This window comes from Corvus moneduloides, chromosome 7 (genome assembly GCF_009650955.1).
Source record: "Corvus moneduloides isolate bCorMon1 chromosome 7, bCorMon1.pri, whole genome shotgun sequence".
Classification (NCBI taxonomy): Eukaryota; Metazoa; Chordata; class Aves; order Passeriformes; family Corvidae; genus Corvus; species Corvus moneduloides.
Window position 1 is genome coordinate 4,851,948 of NC_045482.1, and position 14,097 is coordinate 4,866,044.

Here is a 14,097-nt window from a genome sequence, read left to right on the forward strand (position 1 = left end):
ATAGGCCCAAATCAGCAAGTCAAAGTGACTTGATGATATTTTTAGCACAAAAACTCCTGGATCTGATGGCACACGTCCCAGCCAGCAGGGGCCACGGTTTGGCCAGAGCCCAAGCCTCAGCTGGGAGGGTTTTCCCCTAAAATACCCTACAAACAAGCCTCTATTCATGTCAGTTGGGAAAGTTTCTTAAAATGATACATTTCTTGCAGATAACTAGACAAGGTTATACAGAGCTAGCGTGTGCATCTTTGTCATCTATTTTTAGCTAAATAATACTGATGGTGTTCACACAGTGCCCAGGATTTATTTTGTAAGTCAGCTCTGGCCGAGGCCTGCTACTCAGGCCTCAGCACATTAGATGTCCCAGAAAATACTGAAATTCATACCACAACAGAGGAATTCTGTGGAAATGCTATGGAAAATTAACTTCAAGTGTACAAGCTCATGATAAAAATTATATCAAAATGATGCAAGTTGCCTTTGTACCTCTCAAGAAAAGCCTTTCTAAAATTCCTAATGTAGTTGTGGAGAAAATGATTGATCTCCAGAGCATCATGTTCAATACATTATTGAACTTGAGGAATCAGCATCCAGAAGAGATGAGATGGGAAGTTCAGTGCTTACTTTGCTTGATCTTTTCAGAAAGCATCTTTCACCTACTGGTATCAAGGAAGTGCTAAAAAGTAGGATGGGATAAAGGCTGCAACAGTAATCATTGAAGACAGTATTTTACCCTTAACATTTTTAAGCTGATGGTAACAGATCATTTGATTGAAACAGTTTAGTGGACCTCCAAAGACATTACTGAATTCATTCGTAGCAGCAGATGCGAGAAAGTGTGGTAACTGCTGCTTCTTTTCTGGAAGTCAGCAGAGTAATTTACAGTCACTGGAATAATTGCATGGAAGAAGAAATGCTATCTACTGCAAAATAAAACCCTGCTGAGGGCTGCTGTCTGGCTCTTGCCACATGGCATTACCTAGTTGCCTTCTGCTTCACATAATATTTGGCTGTTGGCCTTCTCTGTCTCTGCTGTAGTTCTGCTGTGATTCTTAAATATACCTATTTTGTGCATTGGTGTGTGGTTTTTTTAGTTATAAGTGTCTGAGATAAATTCTAACTGCTGTGGGTGTACTCCACCATGCTGGTGTACACATGATACCAACCATAGATGTCGTGTCTTATGGTGTGACGTGATGCCATGTAGACTTGTTGGAGAGTTCACAGCTTGTCTGGATAATGTTGGAGGACTGTGCATGGACGAGCCAGACCTGGGTAATCTTGTCCATAGTGCCTGTTGAGAGTACTGGAAACTCTTGACATGTGCTCCCCCACAACTCTCTGCCAGAGCTTTGTCTTGGAAACATCTTGTTGGAAGGGCCAGAACTGTTCTTAGAGCCTGCTAACAATTAAGCCCTGTGGACAATTAGCAGCTCGTTGTGTGAGCTTTCTCTTGGCCCAGCTGAGCAACTGTAGGTAACAGTGTCTTCTTTTGGGACAATAAGGCAACTTTTTTTTTTTTTTTTTTTTTGAAAAGCACATCAAGATCTTTATAAGGTTTAGTACAGTGGATTGGAACAGTTGCCCAATTGGGCATATTTTAGGACATAATAACAGTAATTTCTTATGTACTGAATTTACCAAGCAAAGTATAAATAGTCTTAAAGCTGTTGATGAAATGAATACTTGTTATGAAATGTTACTTTTATTTTACTATTCCCAAAAGTTATGATTTGGGGTGACAGTCAAAATGGGATTTTGTTCTCCTTTTATTTGGATATTTTTAATATTAAATTCTTGAGCTGTCTATACAGGCTTTTAGAAACAGGCTTACATTTGTTCCACTGTACATGTACTGACAGGACAAGGGGGAATGGCTTTAAGATGACAGAGAGTAGTTTAAGATTAGATATTAGGAAAAAAATCGTGACTGTGAGGGTGGTGAGGCCCCGGCAAAGGCTGCACAGAGAAGCTGTTGCTGCCTCATCCCTGAAGTGTTCAAGGCCAGGTTGGATGGGGCTTGGAGCAACGTGGGATAGTGGAAGGTGTCCCTGCCCATGGCAGGGGGTGGAATGGGATGGGCTTTAAGGTTCCTTCTAACGCAAACCATTCTGGGATTCTATGATTCTTTTGAGCCTGTTGGCTGTAAAGCATGCCCTGTAATTCTTTTCATGTAGGACTGTACAAACAGCATTGTATGCTTTTCATACCAAAGCTTGCCCTCAGGTAGCCGGGCTGGAGCACACAAGGATAGTCTGCACAGTATTCACTACATGGAACTGCTCAACTGTACATGAAAATTTATGGGAAAAGTGTAATGCTTCTCGAATACTAATGTCAGTAAGACATCACTAGTGTTTCCTGTATTCATTTGTATTTGGTGTAGACCTGCTTTTGCAGAGAGTCGTCTGAACTGTGGTTTCAGAAACTTTGTTGAAATAGTAAATGGAAAGAGAAAACAACAGTGTTGAATGCTTGTTAATGGTAACAAAACAGACATCCTGGGATGGGCTGGGAAATGGAATACATTTTAAGATGTTCTTAGTTCCTCAAAGTGCTGTGGCCACTTAAACTGTAATTTTTGGGGCCTGGAGTCAATGAACTCTGAATCTGTGTAACATTTGCATCTTGTAAGATTTCTGCATTACTCTCTTTCACCAGATTGTGACTTTTGGCTCTTGGTTAAAAATGCTGTATTTGTAGATGTTAGCTGATACTTTAGATGTGGTAGAGAAAATACGTTAGTTTCTTTTGAACATTAAAGAAAGATGTAGAAACAGCTAATTGGAAGTCAGGGTGTTGCTTTGGAGGTAATGTAGGAAAGTATATGAGTTTTGTTTGACTTGACACAACAAAATTACCATCTGGAGCCCGAAGTACAGACGCAGCTGTTCATTGGAGGTTAGAAGCAAACAAAACCTGCAGTCTCTGTCTAATGTTTGCCAAATCTCTGAAATTCCTTAGTGCCTCAAACTCATTTTAAACATGACCCCAAAAACTGTGCTTCATCATCTTTACATGGAAGTATTCAGTGTTGTCTTTCTTCTGGTCCTCAGGTGGCAATGAATGTATATGAACTATCATCAGCTGCTGGACTGCCTTGTGAGATTGATCCTGCCTTGGTCGTAGCACTGTCTTCCCAAAAATCAGGTAAGACATTCCAGTTTCAAAATATAAATGTTAAAAAAAGAATAGAAGTGTTTAAAGTGCTGGGAGGAAACTTGTGTATCTTGACTCCTTTGTATTCCTTCAATAAACTTCATAAATGGCACAAGAGGATGAATTACTTGTGCCTGCTGTTTATTGGTGTTAGCTTGAGAATCTTTTCAAATATGTATGAACGGACATGCTGACCTAGAAAACGGTAACAGGTAGATGTTGAAGGAATTTAATGGTGACCACTGCTGTAATTTAAGAACAGTGACAATACGAGTGTCTTGTGAACAACTTGATCCGTTCTGTTGCACAGATGTGTGATGAATCTGTCACCTAAGTAAGCATTGAGAGCTAAATGCAGCTCATGAATTTCACAATATTTTGTTACCAGTGTGTCCTACAATTGTTAACTTGAAGTTTACAAGGGAAAACATAGTAAAATAAACGTTAGAGAATTAGCATATATCATGCTTCCTCTCCATTGCTTTAAGGCACTGCTGTCTAAGCTTTTCAGTTTTGTTTACTCTGGCATGTTCAAAGACATGAATGACTCCTAAGTGTTTTTTGATGGTCTTCAGCTTTTTTTCCTATCTTCCTTACTGAGCATTCCATTACTTTTTTCCCCCTCTGTGTGTCATGGATAGTTAATGTTAGAATGAGACCATGAATATTTTAAATGCTACCTAAGTTGTTTTTTCTTGCTTCAATAGTAGTTATTTTGAGAGGGGAAAATACAGAGGGGCATTTCAATATTTGAATTTAAGTCCCAAGCACAATTTCTTTGTGCACTTAAAAAAAAGCAACCCAAAGTGCATTTGTTCTGTCTACATTATATGTATAGTATACAGAAGTATATCTTTGTAAGGTATCTGATATCTGAAATGGCATTTTAAATAGATTATTTTCATTGTGGTACTATGAAATGTTTAAGCTAGGTAAACAAGACAGAATTTCTGTATATTCTCATAATGGTTTATGATCTTGTATTTTGATTGTTAGCTTTGGATTTTGAAATATTTTGCTTTTATTCAGTTTTCATAGAGAGAAATTCTGTATGTCACCAACTGTTGCCTTTTTTGTCAACTAATCTTAGGCTAATGTGTGATGATGCTGCTATTTTTGTAGGCACAAGGTTTTACTGTGAATTGACATGAGTACACCATCACCTTCTGCTCACTTGCCAAAGGGAGAGTGCAAGAGAAGCTCTTCTTACCTTAGAGCAATAACTGGATTTATATACCAGCATGAAAGGTTTACTAGTCTGCTCATCATATTAAAGACTTAGTAACTAAATCATTAGAAGTAATAACATGGCAGCGGCTCCTTTTTATTCTCCTAGATAACAGACTGGACATTTTGCAGCCCTACTCTGTGTCTTTAGGCAAGACTGAAATTAATATTCCTCCTTTCACAATAAAGACACTGACTTTGTTGGATTTTGCTTTATATTTCAATTTGGTCAAACATTTTACATTCTAATCTACCTGCAACTGAAAGGAAATATTTCAAGATTACTTCTGTAATTAAAGAACTTTATTATTTTTGTTTTTAGAAAACATTAGTCCAGAAGAAGAATATAAAATTGCTTGCCTTCTAATGGTCTTCGTGGCTGTCTCCTTGCCAACTTTGGCTAGTAATGTGATGTCTCAGTATAGCCCCGCCATCGAAGGTATTGTAGTCACCTCAGTATTTGCTGGGAATGCTGTCTTCACAATAGTTCTTGTAGTGTCTTGAATACATTCACCTTTAATATTTAATTACATTTTATAGTGAGCAGATTTAAAAATTAGCCTTAATTCAGGCAAGTTCTTCTGAAAGTACTGTAAAAAGCGTTTACTTAACTCTTATCTGAGAGAACTTTCTATGAAAAATTAGTTTGGTACTTGCAATTTTCAGAAAAGTTCAGACACTGCAGGGGGCAGTCTTGTCCTAACGTAAGTGTTGGAGCACACGTTCTGCATTAATTAGTGTGACACTTATTATCTAATATAATATATTCTCGTAAGTATTAATATTTTAGTAATCTTTACATTGGCCTTGGGCCAGTCATACAAGGTGTCTTTATTTAATATGTTGTTCATATTGGCAAGCATAGAGTTTTGAAAACAGAATCCGGAAGGTGTAAGTGGTGAACAGAATTCTTTCCTACACAATAGTTCAACTTCCTTATTTTAAAAAAATAATCTTTGCCTCAATAAAATTCTTTGCAGGTAATCCACAGAAGTTTTTTTTCTCTTTTTAAGTTGAAAAAAGACAGTGCTGTTCCAATACATACAAAAGTCACCTTTTGGCTGTTGAAGCTATTTCCTTTGTAATGTATAACATGACTCACATAAAAGACCATGTTTATACTGCTTCCATTCAGTGGGATGCATGTTTTCTCTAACTAGTTTTTAAAGTTGCATTATTTTTAACCTGCTCAAAATTGTAACACACAAATTAAGTGTAAACTGGCTTTTGAAAATTTTAAGTACCAGGAAAATACCAAAAATTTTGAAAGCTTTATGTATCACTCAATGTAGTATGCAAATCACGTTTTTTAGAGACCCAGGACTGTTGTTTTACATGGGATTAATCAGTCTTTTCTTCAGTTTTGAATGATTAGGGATCTGTTTACTCTAGTTTCATTTTAAAACAGATAGTGTAGACTTCTCCAGTTGTGAAAAATGTTATATAAATCTGATGTATGAGTAGAACTTGAATATTGATTTGAAAAGTTAAGAATTTTCAAGGTAAAAGCTTTTTCTCATGAATGGGGATAACCATCTGTAACTTACAGAGTTGTTTCCTGTTATTTGTGCTCTCGTAGTATTTCTATTGCTCTTTGCAAGCTTTTTCCAAGTCATGATGCTTGAATAAAAATCTTGGAATATAGGCAAGAGCAGGGAATATCTAATGTGATTGGTGAGGGGCACGGGTAGAAACTTCCTTGTTTGACGACAATCAGGTTGACTGTCTTTACTCAGTCCAAATGAACTTGTTTATGTGTATGTAAGATCACATCTCTTAAAAATTACCTAGTTACATTTTTGTAGAAGAAATCCTCTGGAAGCACTTCCTGCTACCATTTTCTCCTTCAAAGGATCTTACCATCTGTAGAGTCTCAAAATCTGTATGGCTTGCCAGGGGGGCAGTACTGAAAGTTTTACTGGTGATCATATTTTCACATTTACCCCTCTTCAGATTAATTGCTAAGAATATGTCAGGCTAGCTAGAGGTTCTCCAGCAGGTTAGAGCTCAGGTGGGTTTGCCTTCCTCAAACTTCGTCTCTTCCTGAGACCCTCTTAGTCATTGTTTTTAGCAGGCTGAAACAACAGATAATTATTTTCTGCCTGTTTTATATCACGTAGCTTAAATGTTCCAGTTTATGTCGTTTCATTTACATTAAATAACTCTTCTGATGAAGTCAGGCAAAGCCTTGTTTCAAAGTGAGTCCTTAAAGTACGGTTAATAGATGACATGAAACTGTGACTGGAGAGAAGTTACATCTTGAGCTCAAATAAGCCCATATTGGGAATTGCTACTGGTTCGGTGAGACATGGCCTATGTATTACATAATTCTTTACTGAGTGGGCTCTTTTATTGAGAGAAAATCTAGCAAAAGGTATACATAAAATATGTTTGCTCCTCAAAAATAACTGAACAAACAGAATAGACCTTGTCATTCCTGCCTTCCTTGCATAATACTACTTTTTCTTGTGTTCTGCCCTTATTGTAGAACATCTGGCTTGAAACACTTAATATAAATGGTATTTCCAGAATGTGAACTTAATAAATTCTGCTTTATGAAGTAAATTCCCTAGACAAATCCTGAATTAATCCATCAACAAGTCACAGATTTTAAGGAGTTTCAGCTTTCTAGTCTGGCAAGACATCTCCCAAATACAGACAGTGCTTGGACAGCTGTAGTAATGTCTGCATTCCCTCTGCCTACTTCAAGATCAAGTCTGTTTCTTACACTAGTTCCAGATCAAAGTCTAACAGACCTTTACTTTTGTTTCCAGTACAGAATCTGAACTGCTAGTCAAATACCAGGCTAGAGGTCTAATTTGTCAACTAGAGGATAGAATAGAACCTGCAAGTCTGCAAGAGCCATAGTTCTTTTCTAAATACTTGAAAGCGGTTGGAAGACAGCAGTTCCTTTGCTGAATTCCCTTGTTGATGCTTTTTCTACAGCCTGAGACATAAAAATGAAGTCACTTGAATAAAACGAGCCTCTTCAGAGACAAATTCAAATTTGAATCAGAATTAAGCAGAACAGATTTTCTTGACTGATATTCATGTAAAAATAGGAGACAAAGTTGGAGTATCAAATCTGGGGGCCCTGCTGATGGAGATCCACAGGGATCTTCACTAGGACCTACTAGTCAGCATATTCACAGACCACCTGGATGGGGGGCCTGAAGAGTGAGGTGAGAAAATTTATATATCATGCGAAGTTGTTGAGGGTATTAGAGGAGTGAAGAGCTGCAGAGAGGTATGATACTGAGTAAACTGGGAAAAAAATGACAGCTAAAATTAATTTTAAGTAACAACAGGGATATGCATGGAGAAAAAATGGATTTTTCTCATGTGGAGTGGTGGGGTCCAGCTGACCTCACTATTCAAGCATGAACTTGGAGTTATGATAAATGGCTGAATGAAAAGATGAGCTCAGTTCTCAACAATGGTCAAAAAATAAGTTAAGAATCAGCGTGTTTGCATACTTGAGTACTTGTTAACTCCTTCAAAGACCTTTTCATGTGCTCACACTTGCCCAAGATACTTGCCCAAATGTATATTAATTTTGTTGTAAAGTGGTATATTTAACTTAGTTTGCCTGGAAGAAATATCAGGCTTACTGAGGAGCAGTTCTCCCTTTGAAAACTGGTGTCATTTAACCACCTTCTAGGGCTCTGAAGCCTGGGTGAATTTTGGGCAAGATGTTACATATGAAAATCAGAAATGGAACACCTTTGTTCTTGAGCAGCTCTAGATCTCTTTGAGGATTACTGTGTAAGCATGAGATGTTCATTTAGACAGAGGGAAAGAAATGGTCAATTGACTTGTGAAAATCTAGTCTTTTTGGCCTAGTCAAGTGTTAACACTCTGAAGTTTTGTAGACTATATATATCCCATTATCCAATATATCCATTATTTCTAAAAGTATCTTTCTCAGGTTGTTGTGATCATTAGGATTTGGAAGGGACATCTGTACTTCTGGTGGCTTTCCTGATAGCAAGTTCAGTGTGGAAGAGTACCTTACTCCCATTGTGTAAGATGCTAAAAGTTGTTCTTTCATTGTCACAAGTGTCTTTAATCTTTGGTGATATTTTCCAAAGAATACTGTCTTTTCCAACATGGTGCTGAGGTGATTTGAGTATGTTTTTGTTTAGGGCATTGCAACAACATTCATTGCTTGGCAAAAGCTATCAATCAGATTGCTGCGGCTTTATTTACCATCCACAAGGGAAGCATTGAAGACCGTCTTAAAGAATTTTTGGCTGTATGTATAACTTTATTGCTACTTTTTAAGATGTAGTGTTGATTCGGGATGCAATGCAATTGATTTCATAGAAATGTGCTTTTGATGCACAAGAGAGAAGCGTATTTTCTATATGCTTCTATATACAAGTCCAGACATAGATTAAACTTTGCAGTAGTTCTTTATAGACACTTTTGTGGGAGGTTGGAAAGTTAGAGGAGTAAATCGGTGCAAGTGTCATAACTTTTTTCAGTATAATCTCTAGTATTTTAGCACATACCATTTCTCATGTTGTGTGGCCTGTGACTGGAATAAAAAAAATTGCAGTGCATATAAAATCAAAATTCTGTCTAGCTGACTTTTTCCCATGATGTGGTGGATACTTTAGCTAGTTACTTTCTTTGAAAAAGTAAAATAAACTTCAGAGTGGCTTTTGTGTTGTACCTTTTGACATGCCTGCCCTTCTTAAACAGCCAGGTAGCAGCATGTTACAGGGCTAGTTGGGAAGATGAAATTTTTTATGCCTCAGAGGAGATTGATGATGAAAGCTACTTGTAATCTTTAGTGATGCTTAGAAAAAAAATCAGAAGTCTTTAGGTCATGATGATGTGTTTTAAGTACATTTTGGTGTGCTGCTTGCGTAGAAATAAAATTTTTTAAATGGCTCTTAATTAGCCAGTACTTGAAGGAAACTAAAGGCTAAAACAGCAGCATCACTTTAATTTTTAAAAATTACTGTTGATTTTGAGTGAATTTTGATTTTTCTGTTTGGCATTAAAATGTGTGGAGAAAAAGCCCCTCCCTCTTTATTTTAGGTAACTTTGTGTGACTAGAAGTTCACATAAACAATTTTTCTTATTTTTTTTTTTTTCCGTAAAAGAATCTTTCACTTGTGGATATTCATTGCATTTTGTAAAACAGAAAAAACCCTATGGCCATTGACCTTGTCTAATGCAACTGTTGGCTGTAAAACATGAAAGAGAAATGGTTGTATCAAGTTGCATACATTTGACAAGTGAAGGAAACCAGTATAGTTTCATATGATAAAAACACTTTTGGTATGAGGTTTGCATTCTTTCAGTGTTACAGACTGCTTTCCAACCACTGCTTTTACTGCACAGACTATGACTTGATGGTTCAGATATTTTGTTAATCTTTCTATTTTAACACTTACTGTTAGTCTGAAAGAAAAACATTTCTCTTGAGAAAAAAATTGCTGCTGAAGATGATCCGCTTTCCTGTCCAAGCTAATTAAATATGAAAGGAACTTAGGAGGTTCTTTAATGCTGATGAGTGTGTACTATGTATCTTTTGAAGTATGCATATTGATTTCATATTAAAAATTGATTCATGACAGTTTTTTCAAGAGGAGTGTTGAGTTAGATTTTTGAAGTTAGTATTTTAATTTAAAATCCTTTTCTGGTAAACATGGTTTAGGCATGTTGCCCTTGCTTGATGTGAGGGCCTAAATGATGATTGTACATCTGAAAGTTGGAAGGGGTTTTTTTTTCAAATTTCTGTTAGGCATGAAAACACGGTGTATCAAGACATCTACAAATTAAGCATTTTACTGTATTCTGTGATCCTGAGCTTGTAAATACCTAAGTGCATCTTAGAAGTTTCTAGGGTTGCTTATGGTGATGCCTTTTTCAACCTAGAAATGAAACAACATACTCGAGATAATATTAGTATGGGAGGTAATATAAAAGTGGATCTTTATTGGAGCCCCAGGGACAGTTATGGAAGAATGTCCACAAAAGCCCACCCACATGGGGTGAATACAGTTATTATAAGTTTAGCAAATTAGCATGATTGACAAAAAGCACCAATTAAGAGGACAAGTGATGATGCAATTCCCCTCCCCACCTTCCCCCCCCGTCAGGCCCCTTCTCCAGAGCCCCCCCCCCCTTGGTACTAGCTGTACTTTGTTTATAAAAATGTATCTCAAAGAGTTGTTCTCAACCTTGGTAGCCAGGAAGAATCATGATAGCACAGGGGCCTTGTACCCCCTGGGGCTTGGAGCTCTGGAATATGTGTTGGCTTTCTGCCTAGGGAAAAGGCATGGAAAAGTACTGGGAAAACTAGGCACTAATACAATGGGCTAAAGAGCTCCAAATGTATGTATAAAAATACAGAGAATACATAGAAGAAAACCAGACAAAAATCAATAGGCATAATTTCCTCCCTTTTTAGAGACTAACAAGACTTTACCTTGTCTAGTCTCTACTCCATATTTAATCACACCACTGGTTTACACAACCGTCTATCATACAGATGCCAGCTGTAACTACAGCTACTATGAATATTTTTTATCCAGGCACGGTTTGGTAACCATGAAGTGAGTGTGTACGGAAGGTATATTGATAAAATATTTTTAATTTGCAGTTCGGATGACATTTCTTCAATTAAAAACATAGCTTAGGAAGTAAAACTTCTTCTGTTACAAAATGGGTAAAATTTCAAATGATAAAAATTTCAATCACTTTAAACCTTACAAAAATGCAGTAAGTTGAAATGTATATTGGGAAGGACAGAGAAGTGAGATCTTGATCCCCTGGGAGTTCTGTCACTGATTTCAGGAGACTTTATAAATTGTCAACCAATGATTACAACAAAAAGTTCTCTGCAATAAATTAATTCATTTTTTATATTAAAATAGCATATGTCATTTATTAAACACTACTAGGAATAAGCCGATATGGCACATTGAGACTAAAGCCCAGTGGTTCGTGTGCTCAGGATTACTTGCTTTCCTTTGTCATTATTAGTACAATACAGAGTCCATTGGCTTTGTGTAACAAAATAGCAGCAGCTCATCAATGCTTTATTTATTCCTTTGAAATGCTCATTTTATGTAGCTTGCATCGTCTAGTCTACTGAAGATTGGCCAGGAGACAGACAAAACTACTACAAGAAACCGAGAATCTGTTTACCTACTACTAGACATGGTGAGCATTTGTGTGTTTTATTTGTGCTACTGACTTAAGGAATAGGCTCCACACTGCATCGTTCAGCCAAGGATTTTTGGGTCTCACCTTGAGTGTTGTAGCTCACAGACCAGTGGAAATAATTTTTTATTTTGTTCTTCCTGGCATTCTAATGTCAGTATTTTTTTTCATTCCCCCAGCATGCACACATTTTTGCCATCATCTTTTTATTGCTTAGAACATTGTATCACGCTTTCAGATAATTTTCATTGTTCACTTGGTACATACAATATTGAAACGAAATGTCACATTTAAGAAGCAGTGTTCGGAGTGTGTAGGAGAAAATCCTCTCTGCTCAGAGGATTTCCTCTCAGTATTCAGTATCTTTTGGAAGATGACTATTTATATAGGAAAGCGAAATACTTGCTTTGAGAAGCAGTGTGTTTAAATGTAGGGGAGAAATACTACTATAAACTTGGTGCAATTTATTTTTGCTGTGAAATATGTGAGTGGTGGTGTGATGCAGGCCGGAAGGATCTACGTGAAATAGATTATCAGTAGCATGCAGTAGAAGATGCTCTGCAAAACCTTGTGTTTCTGGTATTTTTCAGATTGTGCAGGAGTCTCCATTCCTGACAATGGATCTCTTGGAGTCTTGTTTTCCTTACGTCTTGCTGAGAAATGCATACCATGCTGTCTACAAACAAAGTGTTACATCTTCTGCCTAAGTATCTGCTTACTGGAGATAAGACATAGCACGCATCTGTGTGGCCTCAGTTTAATCCGTAAACTGTGGAGCTATTTTACTTTATGGCCTGACAAACAGTTTTGTGAATTATAAACTTTTTCCATAAAGTTGTATTCCTAAACAGTGGTTTCTTAATATGGTTGTACTACAATATAAGCTTGGTTGATTTTAGGTTGCACATTCATCATTCATTGAAAAATTTTTTTCTCGTTCCTTTCTTTTTTTTTTTAACTTCAGAGCATCAGTTGTGTTTTAAAAATACTACTTCTGCTATATGTTTTTTGATATTGATCATGCAAAGCAAAAATTGCTTGTTTATTTCCCAGAAGAAAAATGTATGTAGTGATTATTTTGGATAGAGTAGTTTTCATCTGTGTGTAAATTATTTCATATAGGGAGAGTTATAAACTTGTACCTATTCTTATTGAAAACAAATATTGGATGTGCATTTCTGTGAAGTAATTGCAGCATTTCTAGTTTTATTTTGAAGCGTTCACTGATCTACATACTATGACACTATCTAACATTAAAAATGTTGTAGGACTGCTTATCCTACAGACAGCAATCCTCTCCCAATACTCTTAAACAACTGCAAGTGGTGGTGTTTGTATAAAGCATAGTGGAAATTTTTTTAAACTAACTTCTGTGGTGCCCTGTTGGCATTAACACTACCATTGTACCCTGCTGTATAATAAACATTCTTACACATTTATCACATGTTGATAAAATGTTAGCCCTTAACCACTTTTTATATGTTTTAAATTTTTGAAATTCAAGTGTACCTCCCATAACATACAATAAACACTAGACTGTATTATCTGTAGGTGAATTATTTTTAATATAAATGTTATCCTAGTATTTTAAGGTTTAACTGTGCTGTTGTGCATTGATTTAAATCTCACAGTTCATTAAATATCAATCCTTAGAGCTTTTATGTGAAGACTTCTTTTAATCCTTCAACTTTTGGCTTTTGCAATAGTGAATCTTGTAAAAAGTTGGAAGAAGGAATTAAAAGCAATGTTAAAAGTGTCAGTTTAGTGCCATTATCCTTTAAATCTTATTTTTTCATAATAAAGCAAGAAAAGCATTTATATAGCATGTAGTGATCCCAGTTGTACCCATAGAAATAAGTGTATTGTTAAAGTATGAAACTTGAAATAATCCTAGAACAGGCGAATGTTGCTAAAACCATAACATCAGGCATGACGGAGAAAGATGTATGATAGTCCTTCTTTTATCAGTCATGCAAATTGGCCTTGCAGGATAGCATGGGCTCATTTAGCCTGAAAGCTGACCAGATGGTTGTGCCCTGTAATCCCCGATGTATAAAAGCTGTGTGTTCCTCAACAGGCTCTGGACATTGTATAGAGCCCCTGTTCTTGGTGCAACTTCTGTGCATGCTGGTAACTTTTTCTATTATGAAAGAGCTGTTGTGTGCTCAGTTACAATAGCTTCCTCTGTCCAGAGGAAAAAAGTATTGGAATAAAATTGTCCTAAGGAAGTAAGACAGTACATCTATATTTTTCCTAATTGTGCAATTTATGTTATAACTGTGGGAGTGTTTTTAAATTGATAAGTTAGTACCATACTGAAGAAGTTTGTTCATAAAGTAATTAGGTTGAATGCAAGACATAAGAGTTCTACTCTGTAATATTTATTATCTAATACATTCAAATGTTCTGATTTCAGTTAAAATTTTGATTATGATGTAGCCTTTTGTGGGAAAACAATGCCTATTTTCAGGATGGATTCTTGAAAAACTCCAGTTTAAGAAATAACCTATTTTGTGTCTTTAATCTTTT

General features: G+C 36.4%; 1 protein-coding gene across 5 annotated transcripts in view; it reads left to right on the forward strand.

Moving 5' to 3' along the window:
* The window catches only part of NCKAP1 (NCK associated protein 1), a 61,707-nt gene extending 48,321 nt beyond the window's left edge, over window positions 1-13,386 (forward strand). For all 5 annotated transcript variants that reach the window (XM_032113729.1, XM_032113733.1, XM_032113730.1 and 2 more), the window contains 5 exons: window positions 3,057-3,150; window positions 4,709-4,825; window positions 8,532-8,641; window positions 11,479-11,568; window positions 12,159-13,386. In XM_032113729.1, coding sequence (XP_031969620.1) covers window positions 3,057-3,150; window positions 4,709-4,825; window positions 8,532-8,641; window positions 11,479-11,568; window positions 12,159-12,275 — 528 coding nt within the window. In that variant the 3' untranslated portion in view covers window positions 12,276-13,386. The remainder of the gene's footprint in view (window positions 1-3,056; window positions 3,151-4,708; window positions 4,826-8,531; window positions 8,642-11,478; window positions 11,569-12,158) is intronic.
* Window positions 13,387-14,097: the final 711 nt, after the last annotated feature.